At 42.1% G+C, this 19,878-nt stretch overlaps 1 protein-coding gene across 2 annotated transcripts in view; it reads left to right on the forward strand.

The window, feature by feature from the left end:
- Positions 1-19,878, forward strand: part of SYT6 (synaptotagmin 6) — a 417,641-nt gene that overhangs the window by 15,840 nt on the left and 381,923 nt on the right. Inside the window, exon 1 of one of the 2 annotated variants that reach the window (XM_075853825.1) lies at positions 18,455-18,524. The exons of the other annotated variant lie outside the window; for it this stretch is intronic. Within the exon in view, the coding sequence (XP_075709940.1) occupies positions 18,518-18,524 (7 nt within the window). The 5' untranslated portion in view covers positions 18,455-18,517. Of the gene's footprint in view, positions 1-18,454; positions 18,525-19,878 lie in introns of those variants that run through there. 2 annotated transcript variants of the gene reach the window in all.

Genomic DNA, 19,878 nt, shown 5'->3' on the forward strand with positions numbered 1-19,878 from the left:
TGGGGTTAATGCACAGATAACCTTTGAATCCATTTTGCATATACAGTCTGTGTTCATTGATAACAGCAGAGAATACAATAATAAATTTAAAGGAATCATGCACTTGTTCTGTATAGATGGACAGTGGGCCTACAGAGTCATTTCACCTGGTGAGTCTGAGGTACTTATGGCAGATATCAAGAACATTGATAACAGGATGGTCTTTAGAATGATCCAGCTGACCATTATTTTGTCAATTAAAAAACCAGTTTAATGAGCGTGGACTCATGCCTGCTGCAAATCAGTGTGCATAGGTCCTATACAGAAGCACACAGAGGATATACGGGTCTGTATTACAGAACAGTTTGCTTTATCTGTTTCACAGAATGGTGCCTTCACGAGGCACCAAACTCCCTAGAAATGGAGAATACTTGTGTAATACAGTATGGGGCGGAGGGTGCCACAATTTTTACTCTTACTGATAACTTGTGCCTCTGTATAAAATGAACTGTACAGTATGGGTTCATAGCAGTCTATGTGCATGAGGCCTAGAGGGTCACTGTTTTATTTGATAAGAGCAGGCATGCATTTTAAAGCCAATCATGATTTAAGGGGCTGTCTAGTTTAAAAAAAACCTTTTCATATTAGAGAATTCTGTGTTAAAAGAGGGGGGAAGGTTGTCTTTTCAGGATATTCATTGATTGGCCAAAGTGAAGAACGTTATACTGCATGTGTAATGCTTTATTTCCCCTGTGGTGGTGCTGCAGGGAAATTGAAGACTTACTGCCAGCTTTCCCCTTATATTGCTGCTGACTCCTGGGATCGAGGGGGTTTCCAGCAGGAAGACACTTTGTGATCAGCTTATTGTCAAAGGACCCTTCTAACAAAGTAGATACTGTCCAAAGTGGACAACCTCTTTAAGATGTGGCCTACTTGATGGGTGGAATCTAAGACGACAAACATTTTATGCCTATAGGCTCTTGAAACGTAAAACCACTACCAATCATTAATACATTATTGTATAACTTTTATACTGCTAATCTTGGGGACCTTGTGTAAAAATTAGCTCACAAATTTTAAAAAAGGAAATAAAGAAAATGGTACACGTGCGTCGGGTATAGAGAATGTCCATTTTTGTATAAAAATATTCATATACACACTGTTCAGCCATAACAATAAAATCATTGACAGGTGAAGTGAATATCATTGCTTATCTAAGTACAATGGCGCATGTCAATGTGGGGTATATATTAGACAGAAAGTGAACAGTCAGTTCTTGAAGCCGATGTGAAAATGGACAAGCGTAAAGATCTGAGCAACTTTAACAAAGGCCACTATGTGATGGGTAGACAACTGGGTCATAGCATCTCTAAATGGCAGGACTTGTGGGATGTTCCCGGTTTGCAGTTGTTCGTTCTTACCATAAGGGGTCCGGAAGGACAACTGGTAAAGTGGTGAGTGTGTCATGGGCACCTAAGATTCATTGTGGGGAATGAAGGCTAGCCCGTCTACTGTAACATAAATTGATTAAAAAGTTAATGCTGGCTATGATAGAAAGGTGTCAGAACACATGTGCTTGCTGCGTCATAGTGCAAATGCTTATCCCTGTATCTGCCGAAAACGCCTACAATGGGAACATGAGCATCAGAACTGGACAATGGAGCAATGTAAAGATATGACTTGGTCTGATGAATCACGTTTTTCTTTCACATTATGTGGACAGGCAGATGTGTGTGCTTCGTTTACTAGGGGAAGAGATGATCTATGGTAAGAAGGAAAGTCAACAGAGGCAGTGTGATGCTCCGGGAAATGTTCTGCTGGGAAACCTTGGTTCCTGGCATTCATGTGGATGTTAATTTGACACCTACCGAAACATTGTAACAGACCAAGTACACCCTTTCACGGAAATGGTATTCCCTAATGTCTGTGGCGTCTTTCAGCAGGATAATTTGCCCTGCCACATTGCAAAAATTGTTCAGGAATGATTTGAGAAACATGACAGTGTTCAAGGCGTTGATTTGACCTCAAAATTCCCAGATCTCAACCCAAACAAGGAAACTGTGGCATGTGCTGGAAAAACAAGTCCGATCCATGGAGGCCCACCTCGAAATTTACAGAACTGAACCCTTATCCACACCACGATGTACTATTGCGTCGTGGTGGGGGAGGGGATCTTAGCTATTCCGCTAAGCCCGCTCCGTACGAAGCGGGTGTCAGCTTTGTATTACAGCTGACACACTGCACTAACGGCCAAGGACAGTGATCGTGCTGTTCCTGGCCATTTAACTCAAAGGTTAAATGGTCCCCCTGGGGGGGACTAATAAAATGTCCAAAAAAAAGTTGAACATTTTTTTAGTAGTGTAAAAAAAAATATATGATGATACCAATAGAAACTACAGCTCGCCTCGCAAAAGATAAGCCCTCATACCGCACAAATCGCCAGAGAACCAAGTTAACATGCCATTTTTTACCGTACGGTGAAAGCCGTAAAATCTAAACCCCTCAAAAGATTGAGGAATTACAGTTTTTAAATTTTATTTATTATATTTTATTTACAACTCGTCCTGCAAAAAAAAAAACAATCCCTCAAATAAAAAAGTTATGGCTTTTGGAAGGTGGGAAAGAAAAAATGAAAATGAAAATTCAGAAGGGGGCTGTGACGGGAAGGGGTAAAAGGATCTGCTGCTAATGTCTTGGTGCCAGATACCACAGGACACATTCAGAGGTCTTGTGGAGTCCATGTCTCGACAGGTCAGAACTGTTTTGGTGGCATGAGGGGCATCTACACAATATTAGGCAGATAGTGTTACTGATTGGTGTATAATACTTATGCTAAATTTACATATGTGCTGTATATGCAACAGTATTGTAAATAAGGTTTACGGTCATTTAAATCAATATAATTGTTATACGTGTGCAAGAAAAGATACTCGCATAATAACATGCTTAAAGCTTACCTAGGAATGAACTTTGATATGAACCAACACTGCCAATGTGAGAAGCTATTTTATTTTTTGATCAAGTGGCCTCACACTATATTCTGATTTACTATTTTTACTATTTTTAAATTTTGAGTGGAAAAGCCCTTTAATATACTGATTGTTTAATATATGCTCGATGGGATTTGTAAATCTAGAATTGTCTCATACTGTACCCTTAATCTCTTAACGACCAGGCCTATTTTTTTCCTTAATGAGTAGGCATTTTTTTTTTGTTTTTTTATCATCACATTCGAAGAGTCATAACTTTTACATTTTTCCGTCTACATAGCCGTATTGGGGCTTGTTGTGTACGGAACGTGTGGAATTTTTGAATTGCACTATTTTTGGGTACTTATAATATATTAAATGTCTCTTATTGACTTTTTGGGGTGGGAATTGTTAACTTTTTTGGGGTGGGAATTGAAAATAACAGCCATTCCAGTTTTGTTTTTCATGTTTTAAATTGACGCTTTTCAGTATGTGGCATAAAAACCATGTAGCCTATTTTCTATGTGTGGTCCGAATATGGCTTATTTTAGGCCGATTTTCGGGCCGTAAACGGCCAAAAGACGGGCGTAATATCGGAAGCAGAACGCCTCCAAACATCTGCCCATTGATTTCAATGGGAAAAACGGTGTTCTGTTCCAACGGGCCGTGTTTTCTATGCAGCCCTTTTGAAAAATGGCCACGTAATAAAACTCCCACGAAAAAGAATTGCAGGTCACTTCTTGAGCCATTTTTGGAGCCGTTTTTCATTGACTCTACAGAAAAACAGCTGCAAAAACGGGCGTAAAAAACACAGCGAAAAATGCGAGTTGCTAAAAAAAACGGCTGAAAATCAGGAGCTGTGTACCCTTGAAAACAGCTCCATATTTTCAGACGTTTTTGGTTAAGCGTGTGAACATAGCCTTAAACAAAAAAATATTTGTTATTGCATCGCTACATTCTGTCGATGTAGTTATACTGTATGCAGGGTTGTTTTTTTGTGGACGAGTTGTAGTTTTTATTGGTACTATATTAAGGTACATGGGGCTTATTAATTAACTTTTATTATAAAAAAAATATTTGAGGGTGGGAATGGGAAGAAAAGCAATTCTGCATTGTTTTTTGCAAGGTTTTTTGTAGGGCATTCACATGAGGTTAAAATAACGTGTTAACTTTATTTTTCTGGTTGTTACGATCGCGGCAATACCATATATGAGCATTTTACTTATTTTTGTAGATTTTTACAAAATAAAACAACTTTTTATTTTAATAAACGTAATTATTATTTTTAGTCCCACTAGTGATCGCTGATATAATGCTTTGATATACTCAGTATACCAAAGTGTTACTGCCTGTCAGTGTAATAATTGGCAAACAGTCATAGCAACCCATCACGTTTGGCTAATGGGAGACAGAGGGAGCCCCTCCCTCTGTCATACCACTTAAATGCTGTAGTCGCTTTTGACCACAGCATTCAAGGGATTTAACAGCTGAGGAGATCGAAGGTTTCAGCAAGCGCCCGGCTGCCAGTCACAGCCAGGGCCCTGCGGTGATCGCGTTGGCACAGCTTCTGTACATGTACGTCGGAATATGTAAAGGGGACTTTTCTTGTGACGAGCATGTACGTGATAACGCATTAGGGGTTAAGGCTTTTTGTTTTATGTTAGCATGCAGGTCATAATTTAATGAACATTTAAAGTGCTGTTCCGCTTGCAAATGGAGTTTGAAAGTTCAATGACTATATGAGCAAAACAGAGAACTGTTTAACCCTTTAAGGATCTGGCAAATGGTTGCCTTCAGTATGCAGTTCATTTTTCCATTGCTATCTCACTGTATTCCAAGATAACATTTTAAATGTTTTTGCTGACTCTGCCATGTCAGGAATTGTTTTGCTGTTTTTTTGTTACATAAAAATTTGTGTTTCATTGATATAAATATATATAAATAGTGTGTAGGAGGGTGAGCCGGAGGAGGAAGCAAGTGCAGAGAGAAAAAGACACATACGTGCTGCAGCTGCTGGTAAGTTTTCTATGTCACACCAGTGCTGGATTCTCAGCTATACTGCTCATTACTGCTGTATAATTTATCCAGATAGAGATAGAAGAGCAGGATTCCCCTCTTCTATGTGTGCAGTGTATAGAACAAAAGATAGCAGTTAGGTTCCCCCACTAGTGCAAAGAAATCTGAGAATTAGAGATAGATCCTGCAGAGGAGAAAACTGCTATGTCTTATAAAGTCCTATAATGGCCAGAAATAGTGTTATTCCTCATCTACACACATATGACAGCTTATTCTGAAAAGTCACCTGAAAAGTTAGGTACGCTTTAAGTATACAGATTGTAGTGATTAAGGTGATACATAAAATTGTTTTTAGATTTAACCCCTTAATGACCGTGCCTGAAAAGTCCTTAATGAACAGCTAAATTTTTCTGTTTTTGCCTCTCTGCGTTTCAGCAGCCATAACATTTTTATTTTTTCATTGACGTGGCTGTATGAGGCCTTGTTTTATGCAAGAGAAATAGTATTGTTCTTTTCCCACAGTTTGGGGGTAAAAAAATTTTTTTTTACGGTGTGAATATAGGAAAAAGCGATTCTCGGAATCGTTTTTTTTGTTTCTTTTTTATCTTGTTCACGTTTCACGCTAAATAACCCATTAGATTAATTCTTCAGGTTATTACGGTCGTGTAGATACCTAATATGTGTAGTTTTTTGTTTTTATTTAGTGTAGGGGCAATAAAATGTATTTAATGCAAAATAAAGACTCTTTTTGTGTCTTTTTTTATTTATTTGTTTTGTTACTTTTTTTTTTTTTTTTAATCCCATCAGGGGATAACTTTATTTGTAACTTTATTTTTTACTTGTAATGTATTGGCATACTTCTGTACGCTAATACATTACACTGTGTCACTATGACACAGGCTGCTGATCGGGCAGCACATAGTGTGCCCGAACAGCAGGCAAACGGAACAGACAGCCCTGGAGTCCTTTGTAGGTCCCCAGGGCTGACTGCAGAGGGATTCCCCATTGTTTGATTGCATCACTGGAATCCCGGTGATGCGATCAAAGAGGGGAATTCCCTTTGATCTTGCCGCGGTCACGGACCGCGGTAATCAAAGGGTTAAACAGCTGGGGTCCGAATGTGTGCCGACCCCAGCTGTGTTCAGGAGGCTGCTCTAAGATCAGGAGCTGTTAGTAACAGCTCCTGCTTAGAGGATGAGCGCTCTCACGAGCGCTCATCAGCCTAATCTACAGCGACGCCAAAAGACGTCTCTGTAGACTAAGCACCCGCACCGCCTGACGTCAAAAGACAGTGGGCGGTCGGGAAGGTGTTAAATAACATGTATTTCATAAAACAACATTTTGTTTAGTCATATTATTTTTATTAAACTTTATTTATTTTACTTTTTTTGTCCCACAAGGAGACTTTTAAATGTATTTATTTATTTTCATTATAGTGCATTGGAATACTTATGTATTTAAATGAATTACTGCCTTTGCAAGTAAAACCCACAGACAGCAGTCAGGGCATTCACATAGGACAGCCCTATCCCTGAGGCTGAGAAGCCTGAACTGTGATCTTCTTTATTATAACTGTGTGACAGGAATCTATTTAATCATCAGCAGTGACTGTGATAGGAGTTTGCCCAGAGGGAGATTACATTATAAGTCACACACAGATTGTTCCTCATTGACTCAAGTAGAGAAAGCGTGTCACCGAAGCCTGATTCAGACTGTTGCTATGCAACCGATATCTGCTGATATAAGCAGCAAGAAAAGGAACAGGTTTAAAAATGACACATGGAATTTCATAATGGAAAACAAAATAAACCTTCGTTTTGAGTGAAGTTCCCCTTTAAATCTGGTCATATATCCACCAGTCTGGGGTCATCTGCAAGGGCAGGTTGGACCTCCCCCAGAAGCTAGAAAATTACTTATCTATTTAACTGATGACTGACAGTATATACCTGACTTTACCTACAGATATCATATAGGGTAATAGAGATAGTCACTGAACTCCCCTTCCTCTATAAATATTTCACAGTACTTACAGAATATTCATGTTAGGCCTGATTCACACGAGCGCTGCGCATCTCAGACATGAAAAACTTCAGTTTTTCACGTCCGAGGTGCATCCGTGCTCAGCGCTGCGGGACGCAATGTCACGCTTCCTCCATAGTTGAGAGTCTATGGAGGGATGCGTGATGCGTGAAAAGAACGGACATGTCCTATTTTCGCACGGACCCTTCACACGGTCCGTTGAAACAACGGCTGTGTGAACGGCAACATTGAAATACATAGGTCCATGGGACGGCAGCTGTTTCAACGGCCGTCCCACGGACGTTTAACACGCTCGTGTAAATAAGCCCTTAGTGTCCAGTCCTGTTTGCAGAGAATCCCCCCACCCAACAAAAATAAATAAATCTGTATGTTTGACCCAGAGGAAAAATGTGTCTATATTTGCACATAACTATTGATTTCTGTAAAAGCACTTTTGTTGTTAATATAACAGCAACCTTACTAACAGTAAACTTCACACTTTTCTTTTATACATAGAGTGAATATGAATTAAACATGACAAATTGCTGCTACTGCCAGCTGAAAAACATTACTTCTAGGGACATCAATGTGCAGTACATAATGCTGGATACGTGCCCCAAAGCTCCTTTAATCCAAGCGTTTTTCAAATATTCTGGATTATCGGACAGTCATATAAACAAAGTAAATAAAATATGCTTTAGACATCTGCGTCGGGACTCTGTTCATGGGTTCCGTTGGAGCTTATCATCAGGAGAATCCATGAAAGGAAACCAAACTGAAACAAACGGAAACCATAGGTTTTTATTTGCATCAACATTGATTTCAATGGTGATGATCCGGTACAAATGGTCTCCGTTTGTCACCGCTGTGTAAGGGTTCCGTAGTTTTGACGGAATCAATACCGTAGTCGACTGTTCATTCCGTCAAAACGACAGAACCCTTACACAACGGTGACAAAAGGGAACCATTTGCACCGGATCCGTCAGCATTGTAATCAATCGTGATACAAATGGAAACAAGATCACCATTCCCCTAAGTATCTCCTGGTTCTTGATGGGGATAAGAGATTTATATCACTTATACATATTGTATATAAAGAGTGAAAAGAAAGGAATAGGAGCAGTTGCGATCAACTTATCCTTATTTGATCCTCAGTGTGAATCAAAAAGTTGGTTGAGCCCTGATGCTCCTTCACAGATTTCACCTGCAATGTCACACAGCCCAGCCGTGTCCCAGAGAAAAAGCAGAAGGGACAATAATCCCTTCGTTCAGATGATGGGCAGGGGACCCAGAGATCAGACCCCCACCCATCAAAATGTAGCAAATCCTAAGGCTATATGCTGTAACATTATTAAATAGGGACACGTCTTTATCTTTTTGGCTGTGTCACTGTCTATCCTGAGTGGCGCTGAAGTAGAAGAGGGGGGTTCTGGGTAGAAGGAAAGACATATAAGTGTGCCCGCGCCACATATTGAATAAATAATCATTATTTATTTATGGTGACTTATTGTATTAATAATAATTATATATGAGCACATATAAATAAATATACATTACTTATATAGTGACATATTGTATAAATAATCATTATTTATTTATGGTGACATATTGTATTAATAATAATTATATATGAGCACATATAAATAAATATACATTACTTATATGGTCACATATTGTATAAATAATCATTATTTATTTATGGTGACATATTGTATTAATAATAATTAGATATGAGCACATATAAATAAATATACATTACTTATATAGTGACATATTGTATAAATAATCATTATTTATTTATGGTGAAATATTGTTTTAATAAAAATTCATTATATATGACCACATATAAATAAATATATATTACTTATATGGCCACATATTGTATGATTACTATTTTCTTTGACAGCAAAACAAACCCGCAAGGTTTAAATAAAGCATAGGATATTAACTTGTGAGGTACCTGACCTTTACTTGCTAATAGATGATGCTTTAAGTGATAGTTTATATTGCTGCAAGTTAAGTGACCATTACTTAGGTATAATTCTGGCAAATGAAACATTAAACTTTAATGGGAATAGTGGCATTTAATTGCATGATCTTCAGCGGATCAAACCACAGTCTAGCATTTGTAGCCATTTCATTATAACCTTAATAATATATAAAGTTCCATCACACAATAAAAGTTTTGTAGCACAGAACATACAGATATTAAACAAATGCTTACCAAAGTAAATAGTGCATAGCTTCTGCTTCTTAAGAAGGTGACCTGTATTCCTGTACTGTTTAAGGGGTTTTCCAGGACATCTCTACTATAATATACTAAACACCTAATGACAATATACTTTTCAACATATTTACTTTTTCAATTCTTTACCAATTGCCCTATCTCCCTGTAATAGCCTTGTAATAGTGGGGGGGGGTAGGGAAACGGACAAGTGAGCCCTAATCTACCCGCCACTCTGTCCCTGCCTACTTGCAACGACCCGCCCTAGGCGACGGGGTACAACTGGGCGGCGGTCCCTGCGCTCAGTAAGTGCATGACAAACACGACAAACAAACAAGGGAATACAAGCAAGGGAAATGGGCAGTTGCTCGCGGAAACACCGTGAGCAACAGAGTAGTGAACGAGCCGAGTCAAGCCAGGAGAGTGCGAGGTACAAAGCGAAAAGCAGAAGAGTAGTCGGTAAGCCGGGGTCTGTATGGAGCAGGATCAAAAATAGCAGGAGCTGTAGCTGGGCCAGGAAACCTCAAGGAAAGAATTCACAAGCACAGATGGACAGGAAGAGCAGGCTTAAATAGACAGAGGGCGGGAGCTAGCTGAGTCTGGCCAGGTTGCGATAGGCTCTCCCACTCCTAAGCCTGCCAGCCTGAGTGGAGGAAGCTGGTGTCTGTCTCAGGGATGTACACTCAGGTGTTGACTGATTAATTCTGGGAGTTAACCCCGAAGCAGTGCCTGGCAGATCCTTTACAGTACCCCCCCTTTTATGAGGGGCCACCGGACCCTTTCTAAGTGGACCTGGCTTACTGGGGAAACGCAGGTGGAACCTCCTGACCAATACCCCAGCGTGAACATCCCGGGCGGGTACCCAAGTCCTCTCCTCGGGCCCGTATCCTCTCCAATGGACCAGGTACTGGAGGGAGCCTTGGACCATCTTGCTGTCCACGATCCTGGCCACCTCAAATTCCACCCCCTCAGGGGTGAGGACGGGAACAGGAGGTTTCCTCGAGGGGGCCAAGGACGGGGAGCAGCGTTTCAGGAGGGAGGCATGAAACACGTTGTGTATACGAAAAGACGGGGGTAACTCCAGCCGGAAAGAGACAGGACTTAGGACCTCAATGACCTTATACGGCCCAATAAACCGGGGAGCAAACTTTTTGGACGGAACCTTGAGACGCAAGTTCCTGGATGACAACCACACCAGATCCCCGACCACAAACAGGGGGTTAGCAGAACGTCTTCTATCGGCTTGAGCCTTCTGTATGCTCTGGGACACCTCTAGGTTCTTCTGAACCTGGGCCCAGACTGTGCACAGATCCCGATGAACGACCTCCACCTCGGGATTGTTGGAACAACCAGGTGAAACGGAGGAGAACCGTGGATTAAACCCAAAATTACAGAAAAAGGGAGAGACCCCTGACGAGTTACTGACCCGGTTATTAAGGGAAAATTCGGCGAGGGGAATGAAAGAAACCCAATCAAATTGACAGTCAGAGACAAAACATCTTAAGTATTGTTCTAGAGACTGATTAGTCCTCTCCGTTTGGCCATTGGTTTCAGGATGGAAAGCAGAGGAGAAGGACAGATCAATCCCCAACTTATTACAGAAGGCTCTCCAAAACAATGAAACAAATTGTACCCCTCTGTCAGAAACAATATTGACGGGGACCCCATGGAGACGCAGGATGTGTTTGATAAACAAGGTAGCCAACGTCTTGGCGTTGGGTAGTTTCTTGAGGGGCACAAAGTGGCACATTTTACTGAAGCGGTCTACCACCACCCACACCACCGACTTGCCTTGGGATGGAGGCAAATCGGTGATAAAATCCATGGAGATATGTGTCCAAGGTCTCTGGGGAATGGGCAACGAACGCAGTAAGCCCGCTGGTCGGGACCTGGGAGTCTTGGACCTGGCACAAACCTCACAGGCGGCGACGTAGGCGTTAACGTCTTTAGGCAAACCAGGCCACCAATAATTTCTGGTAATGAGGTGTTTGGTACCCAGGATGCCTGGATGGCCAGATAGTGCGGAGTCGTGATTTTCCCTAAGTACCCTTAGCCGGAATTGCAGGGGAACAAACAGCTTGTTCTCAGGAAGGTTCCCAGGAGCTGAACCTTGATCAGCAGCAATTTCAGAGACTAAATCGGACTCGATAGAGGAAATGACTATACCTGGAGGCAAAATACAAACAGGATCTTCCTCCGAAGGAGGGCTGGCCATGAAGCTACGCGACAGTGCATCCGCCTTAATATTTTTAGACCCGGCCCTATAGGTAACCAAAAAATTGAATCTGGTAAAAAACAACGCCCATCGAGCTTGTCTCGGGTTTAGCCTCCGGGCAGATTCTAGGAAAACCAGATTCTTGTGGTCGGTAAGGACCGTTACCTGGTGCCTAGCCCCCTCCAGGAAGTGGCGCCACTCTTCAAATGCCCATTTAATGGCTAAAAGTTCGCGGTTGCCAATATCATAGTTACACTCCGTGGGCGAAAACTTCCTAGAAAAGTAAGCACAGGGGCGGAGATGGGTGAGGGAGCTGGTACCCTGGGACAAGACGGCCCCCACTCCCACCTCGGACGCGTCAACCTCCACAATAAATGGCTCCCTTTGGTTGGGCTGAACCAGCACGGGGGCCGAGATAAAGCACTTCTTGAGGGTCTCAAAAGCCTGGACGGCCTCAGGGGGCCAATGGAGGACATCAGCACCCTTGCGAGTGAGGTCCGTAAGAGGCTTAGCGACGACCGAGAAGTTAGCAATAAATCTCCTGTAATAGTTAGCGAACCCCAAAAAACACTGTAGCGCTTTCAGGGAGGCAGGTTGGACCCATTCAGCCACAGCCTGAACCTTGGCAGGGTCCATGCGGAATTCATGAGGAGTGAGGATTTGACCTAAAAATGGTATCTCCTGTACCCCAAATACACATTTTTCGATTTTGGCAAACAGTTTGTTTTCTCGAAGGACCTGGAGCACTTTCCTGACATGCTCTATGTGGGAGGACCAGTCCCTGGAAAACACCAATATGTCATCAAGGTACACTACAAGAAATATCCCCAGGTAATTTCTCAAAATCTCATTTATGAAGTTCTGGAAGACCGCAGGGGCATTGCACAACCCAAAGGGCATGACGAGGTATTCGAAATGGCCTTCGGGCGTGTTAAACGCAGTCTTCCACTCATCCCCCTCTTTGATGCGAATAAGGTTATACGCCCCCCGTAGATCCAATTTAGAGAACCATTGGGCCCCCTGAACCTGATTAAAGAGATCAGGAATCAAAGGAAGGGGATACTGGTTCCTTACCGTGACCTTATTCAGGCCACGGTAGTCAATGCATGGCCTAAGACCCCCATCCTTCTTCCCTACGAAGAAGAAGCCAGCACCTACCGGAGAAGAAGAGGGACGAATGTAACCCTTGGCCAGGGATTCCTGGATATACTCCCTCATGGCTTCACGTTCGGGACAAGAAAGGTTAAATATCCTACCCTTAGGAAGCTTAGCTCCTGGTACCAATTCGATAGCGCAATCGTATTCTCTATGAGGCGGTAATACTTCGGAGGCCTCTTTAGAGAAAACATCAGCGAAGTCCTGAACAAACTCGGGTAGCGTATTCACCTCCTTAGGGGGAGAAATAGAATTAACAGAAAAACATGACGTACAACATTCATTACCCCATTTGGTTAGCTCCCCAGTATTCCAGTCAAACGTAGGATTATGCAACTGCAACCAGGGAAGACCTAGAACCAAATCGTACGATAATCCCTGCATCAATAGTACAGAGCATTGCTCCAAATGCATGGAGCCAACAAGGAGTTCAAAAACAGGGGTATGCTGTGTAAAATAACCATTAGCAAGAGGAGTGGAGTCGATACCCACTACCGGAACAGGTTTAGGCAAATCAATCAGAGGCATAGCGAGAGACATAGCAAATTCCACAGACATGATATTAGTAGAGGACCCTGAATCCACGAAGGCACTGCCGGTAGCAGACCTACCACCAAAAGAGACCTGAAAGGGAAGCAATATCTTAGTACGTTTCATATTTACGGGAAATACCTGTGCGCCCAAGTGACCTCCCCGATGATCACTTAGACGCGGGAGCTCTCTGACAGCATTCTTACGCTTGGGACAGTTGTTTACTTGATGCTTGACATCCCCACAGTAGAAGCAGAGACCATTCTTCCTGCGGAATTCTCTACGTTGTTGAGGGGACACGGAGGCCCCGAGTTGCATAGGTATTTCTGAGTCTTTAGGGGAGAAACGAAGCAACGGGACTTCGGGAGGCATCATGGGGGAGTCGGAGGAAAAAACACATAAACGTTCACGTTGTCGTTCCCTGAGACGTCGGTCAAGTCGTACCACTAAAGCCATAACCTGGTCTAAGGAGTCAGAAGAGGGATAACTAACTAGCAGGTCTTTCAGGGCATTCGACAGACCCAACCTAAACTGGCACCTTAAGGCAGGGTCATTCCACCGAGAAGCTACGCACCACTTCCTAAAGTCAGAGCAATACTCCTCAACAGGTCTCTTACCCTGACGTAAGGTCACCAGCTGACTCTCGGCAAAGGCAGTTCTGTCAGTCTCGTCATAAATAAGTCCGAGGGCAGAAAAGAAACAATCAACGGAGGAAAGTTCAGGGGCGCCAGGAGCCAAGGAGAAAGCCCACTCTTGGGGCCCTTCCTGGAGCCGGGACATAATTATACCCACCCGCTGGCTCTCAGAACATGAGGAGTGAGGCTTTAAGCGAAAGTAAAGCCTACAACTCTCCCGAAAGGAGAGAAAAGCCCTCCGGTCACCTGAGAACCGGTCGGGCAACTTGAGGTGGGGTTCAAGGGGTGCGGTGAGGGGAACTACCAAGGTAGCATCAGGCTGGTTGACCCTCTGAGCCAGGGCCTGGACCTGTAGGGAGAGACCCTGCATTTGCTGAGCCAGGGTTTCACGGGGTTCCATAATGGTGTCAGGGACCAGGGTAGACTAGGTATAGGGCTTGTGAATTTGTAATAGCCTTGTAATAGTGGGGGGGGTAGGGAAACGGACAAGTGAGCCCTAATCTACCCGCCACTCTGTCCCTGCCTACTTGCAACGACCCGCCCTAGGCGACGGGGTACAACTGGGCGGCGGTCCCTGCGCTCAGTAAGTGCATGACAAACACGACAAACAAACAAGGGAATACAAGCAAGGGAAATGGGCAGTTGCTCGCGGAAACACCGTGAGCAACAGAGTAGTGAACGAGCCGAGTCAAGCCAGGAGAGTGCGAGGTACAAAGCGAAAAGCAGAAGAGTAGTCGGTAAGCCGGGGTCTGTATGGAGCAGGATCAAAAATAGCAGGAGCTGTAGCTGGGCCAGGAAACCTCAAGGAAAGAATTCACAAGCACAGATGGACAGGAAGAGCAGGCTTAAATAGACAGAGGGCGGGAGCTAGCTGAGTCTGGCCAGGTTGCGATAGGCTCTCCCACTCCTAAGCCTGCCAGCCTGAGTGGAGGAAGCTGGTGTCTGTCTCAGGGATGTACACTCAGGTGTTGACTGATTAATTCTGGGAGTTAACCCCGAAGCAGTGCCTGGCAGATCCTTTACACTCCCGGCCGGTCACGTGATGGCTTCCTCTTTGAATTTGACGCTTCCACCGAAGCCACGTACATTGATCTTCAGTCTTCTCTTCCAGTCTATTCAGTGTATTCTATCCAGTCTATTCAAGGCACATCATTTCTGATGTTGCAGTACACCGGTGGAGGAGTGTTCTTCCTCCTCCGTCTCTACATTCTCTGAGCGTGGTAGAAGTTCATCATGTTCTCACCACGCATGCTCAAACTTCAGTCCTCACGGCACCTACGTCACTCGTCCCTCCCCCCAAGAATCAGCTCAATGCCCTATTGCGAATGCCCCCATGGACCAGAAGCTATGCAAGTAAACAAATGGGAGTGCAGACTCATAACCGGGACTACACAGCAAAAAAGATGCAATAAAAACCGCTAAGAGATATTTAAAAAAATATCACTGCATAGTCAGAAGACCCCTTTAATATGCACCATAACTACTTGATTCAATGTGATTCAGTGTACACATGTAGATGTTTTAGAACCGTGTTAGTGAATGTAGTAGAGCTGAGATTGCCATTTGCCATCACTGCCATGATGTATACTGATGTGTTGTCTGTGAGTTTCCAATAAACCATTATTTTAATTCTGTAAGTTATTAGAGTGCATTTAATACATTTCACAAAATTATTGTCATCGATAAACATCTATTATGTATTTTATACAAAGAAAAACCACAATCTCTAAATTTCTGTCAAAAGTACTTTATACATTATGCCGACCCTTTCGGGACTGTTATATAATCAAGGGCCAACTGATTCAAGTTTTTTTTTTGTTTTGTTTTTTTTAAAGGAATATTTTGACTTAACGACAAAAGGTACATGGAATAAAGTGCAATAAGTCACCTTTAGATTTTGATAATAACATTTTGTTACCTGAAATATGCTGAATCAGCAGCATCTGCACAAATATCTGCAGTAGTTTGCTACAATGTATCAGTCTGGAGTCCCGTCTGTGTAGCTCACATAGACTAGACTAAATAGAATTGTATCCACTTTTCAACTGACATCAGGACTAGATATGTACTGGTTTGCTGCCTCCAATTGTAAACAAGAGAGATCTCAATCACTGACAGCAAAGACAGCAAAGACTTTTAAAATAGCGAGGATTTTAGAAATAAAGGCGGAAAGTTAACAAAGTTACTTTGCCAGTTTTCTGGCAGAGAAATGTTTAAATGACCCAAAAGCTGCAAACATTGCGACTTTTGGGCTGTTTCCTCAACTCTTGACACTTTTCAAAAAAGCGGGTTGGAGCTTAGCGATAGGGGGCATGCCAAACACGCGGCCCTATAATTTAAGCCAGAAACTGGCTCCTACCTAGCGTATATTTGTCGCAAGGACAGCCTCATGCCTCCTAATACATTGTTTTCATCTTACTCCAGCTTGTTTATAAGTTAGACAGTCGCAGTCTTATTACATCACCCGTTTGTATATTAGAAAGTTCTCTAACTTTCCATTTATACAATGATTACGTTTTAGTCATGCCGTATAAGTCCAGAAACCCCCTTTAATAAACACATACAAACGAAAATATTATATTAGTACCATCAAAGCACATAAATTACTAAAGATGAACTTTCATTTCGTGATCAGTGTTTTAGGCATGCTATAGAATTTTTTTGTTTAGTTACCAAAATGAAGTTGGGTGATCATTTTGGATAAGTCGAAACGGGGAGGGGGAGTATAAGCTCATGCTTACTCAGTTGTGAGGCTGTGTGGGGGCGTGAGAATCACTCCTTTTGGTAGATGTGGAAATTCCTTTAGGTGGAATCACACATTGCGCACTCCAAAATTCTGCAACAAAGTACAGTACAATGTTAGTAAATAGGGTTTTAACCAACCACATTCATTCATGGCGTAAAAAATCTGCATGTTCTATATGTTACGGAAATTTTGCAGATGTTTACCATAGATTGAATGAAAATCTTCCGGATAACTTCATCACCAAATACAACAACAAAATGTATGCAGATTTCATTGCGGTGTTTAATATTCGTCACCAGGGGTCAAATCCAACCATGTTACATACATACACTATATGGACAAAAGTATTGTGACACCTACACATTTCTACAGGAGATTTTATGACATCCCATTCTAAATCCATAGGCATTAATATGGAGTTGGTCTTTCCTTTGCAGCTAAAACAGCTTCCACTCTTCTGGGAAATGTTTCTACAAGATTTTGGAGTGTGGGAATTTTTGCCCATTATTGCAAAAGAGCATTTGTAAGGTCAGACACTAATGTTGGATCAGAGGGCCTGGCATCATTTTGGTTTATCTCAAAGATGTTTGATGGGGTTGAGGTCAGATATCTGTGCGGGCCAGTCAAGTTCTTCCACCAAACTCACCCAACCATGCCTTTATGGACCTTGTTCGGTGCACTGGGGCACAGTTATGCTGGAAAAGTAAAGGGCTTTCCCCAAACCGTTCCCACAAAGTTTGAAAGCATACAATTGGCCAAAATTTCTTGGTTTGATGAAGCATTAAGATTTCCATTCACTGGAACTAAGGGGCCTAGGCCAACCCCTGAAAAATAACCCCATAATATTATTCCTCCTCTACCAAACTTTACAGTTGGAATAATGCAGTCAGGCAGATAATGTTCTCCTAGCATTCGCCAAACCCAGACTCATCCATCAGACTGCCAGTCAGAGAAGCGTGATTCATCACTCCAAGGAACATGTTTCCACTGCTCCAGAGTCCAGTGGCGGTGTGCTTTACACCACTCCATCCGACGCTTGGCATTGTGTTTGGTGATGTAAAACTTATATGCAGCTGCTCGGCCATGGAAACCCATGCCATGAAGCTCCTTGCGGGCATTTTTTGTGCAAATGCCAGAGGAGGTTTGTAACTTATAAAAGTTATTGAGGTTGCAGAGCATTGGCGACTTTTATGCACTTTGATGCCTGGTCACGCGGCGACCACGCTCTGTAACTTTACGTGGTCTGCCACTTTGTGGCTGAGTTGCTGTGGTTCATAAACGCTTCTACTTTACAATAATACCACAAACAGTTGATTGTGGAATATCTAGGAGGGAAGGAATATCACAAACTGACTTGTTACATTGGTGGCATCCTATTACAGTACCACGCTTAAATTTTGTGACTTCTTTAGAATCAGACTGCATGGCGAGGTGCTGGATTTTATACACCTGTGGCAGTGGGACTGAATGAAACACCTGAATTCAACAATTAAGATATGTGTCACAATACTTATGTCCATATAGTGAATCTTTGTAACCAAAAGGAATGTGGCTTAATTTTGCAACATTATTACTGGAGCACGGAAAGTAATCTATGCGCTAAAGCGATGAAGGCTCAGATACATACATACATATTGTACTATATGCTATTCTACAGACAAGTTCTAGTGGCAGCTAAAGAACACTGGTCAACACATATTGAATTTTACTGAATCCTGTATATATGTTGGGAACAGTAGCAGAACTAGAACCCAATTTACAGATACGTTTTTTTTCCCCTTTAAGGGAAATGATTTCTGTAGTACAGTAGCACTAGCCAAAAGCATTAATGTGTGGAGTGAAGTAGCCCAGTGTTTTAATAGAAACATCTGCCTTTGAATGCGGGCAGTAAACTCTGATGCCACGTGTTCTGCTTTATTTAAGCTTACTGTAGCAGATTTAACTCCCTCAGAAGCTTTTTGTTACTGCCTATTGCAAAGCTTTTTTTCTTTCCCTGTGCTGGAGATGGAAATATGACTGGGATTCCTTATGGAGGGTAAGTGACCATCATGAATTCATTCACTGGTGCTCTTTTTATTATCGAACAGATTCAATTGCTGCTGGGAAAGAATTATGTCTGACCGAGGTTGTGTATCTGAGGTGGACCAGTTCTTTTGGTGCAAGACTATGGCAATATTGGGGTTGACTGTGAATGGCTAGAAGCTTCTGTAGGGTGGTTTATATTATAAGCTCCATATAATTTTAGTTCTATTGAGAATAAAAACTGAAATTTGTTGAAGCTACGGTATCTTCTACCAAGATATTTGTTTCTTAAGTATTTCTACTACACTATAAGCTATTAAAAACACATTTTACACAACAGTGCAGTACATCATCTATTCATCATGACTCAGTGTTTGCTTTCATTTGTGTAATCACCAAAAATGTGCAGCCCCTTTAAATCCTACTTACTGATTGTATTTATATTGCATGTCATTAGTGCTATGGGTTTTCATTTTATCAGTTTTATTGATTTAGAAAAAAGTTAGGTTTGCTTGCAGACTGGAAGAGGGAATTCTGTATTTTATGAGAGAGCATTAGAGCGTTGGAAGAAGCAGTTTGCTTTCACATATATGACTGCACTGCCGTGAGGAGGATCTTATGTTAGGAGATGATCTAATAGAGATTTACTTCAGCAGTAGTATTATTACATTAAAACCTTGCTATAAAGACAATACAGAACTGCAGTGAATGGTTTCCCTTTACATATCTTTGAAGAACATTCTCCCAAATGCCCTAGCACAGAGAGAGGCTCCCCTGCTCCATGAGCCAGAGTGTAGAATCACTAACAAGTAGTGGCTCTTGACCTGGCAGACTGGGTCCATGAATGTTTTACATGGATGGCCACTCATTTTAATGGCCACGTGAAATACTACATCTCTCCTGTAGAGGCCACTGCAGGGTAAATGAGCAGCCAAAAGCAACTTCTGATAAAATGTGCTTGGTATCAAGACCCTTGTCGATCAGCTGATTCCTGCAGCTGCTCTCATATTAAAGGGGTTGTCTGTGATGAGGCAACACCTTTAACAAAAAGTCAAACTAACAAGACCCAGCGTTAGATGGAGGATATTCAGACTGTAAAGTGTAGTCATATTTTGGTCCTATTTTTCAGTATTTTAGTCTTCAAAATACAGTTAATGTTTCACCATAATTGACTTTTGTGAATTTCTTGAAAAGTATGACAAGTTAAAATAAAAATGATAAAATTTACAATCCTAAACCAGTGGTGTTTATTAGTATTGAATTTCTTAGAAATCATTTTTGAGTTATGCTTTGGCACATTTTGTACTAGTATCATCCTTAAAGCTACCACCTGTTTATGACCTTCATTCTATCTGTTAGTATCATGT

This window comes from Rhinoderma darwinii, chromosome 2 (genome assembly GCF_050947455.1).
Source record: "Rhinoderma darwinii isolate aRhiDar2 chromosome 2, aRhiDar2.hap1, whole genome shotgun sequence".
Classification (NCBI taxonomy): domain Eukaryota; kingdom Metazoa; phylum Chordata; class Amphibia; order Anura; family Rhinodermatidae; genus Rhinoderma; species Rhinoderma darwinii.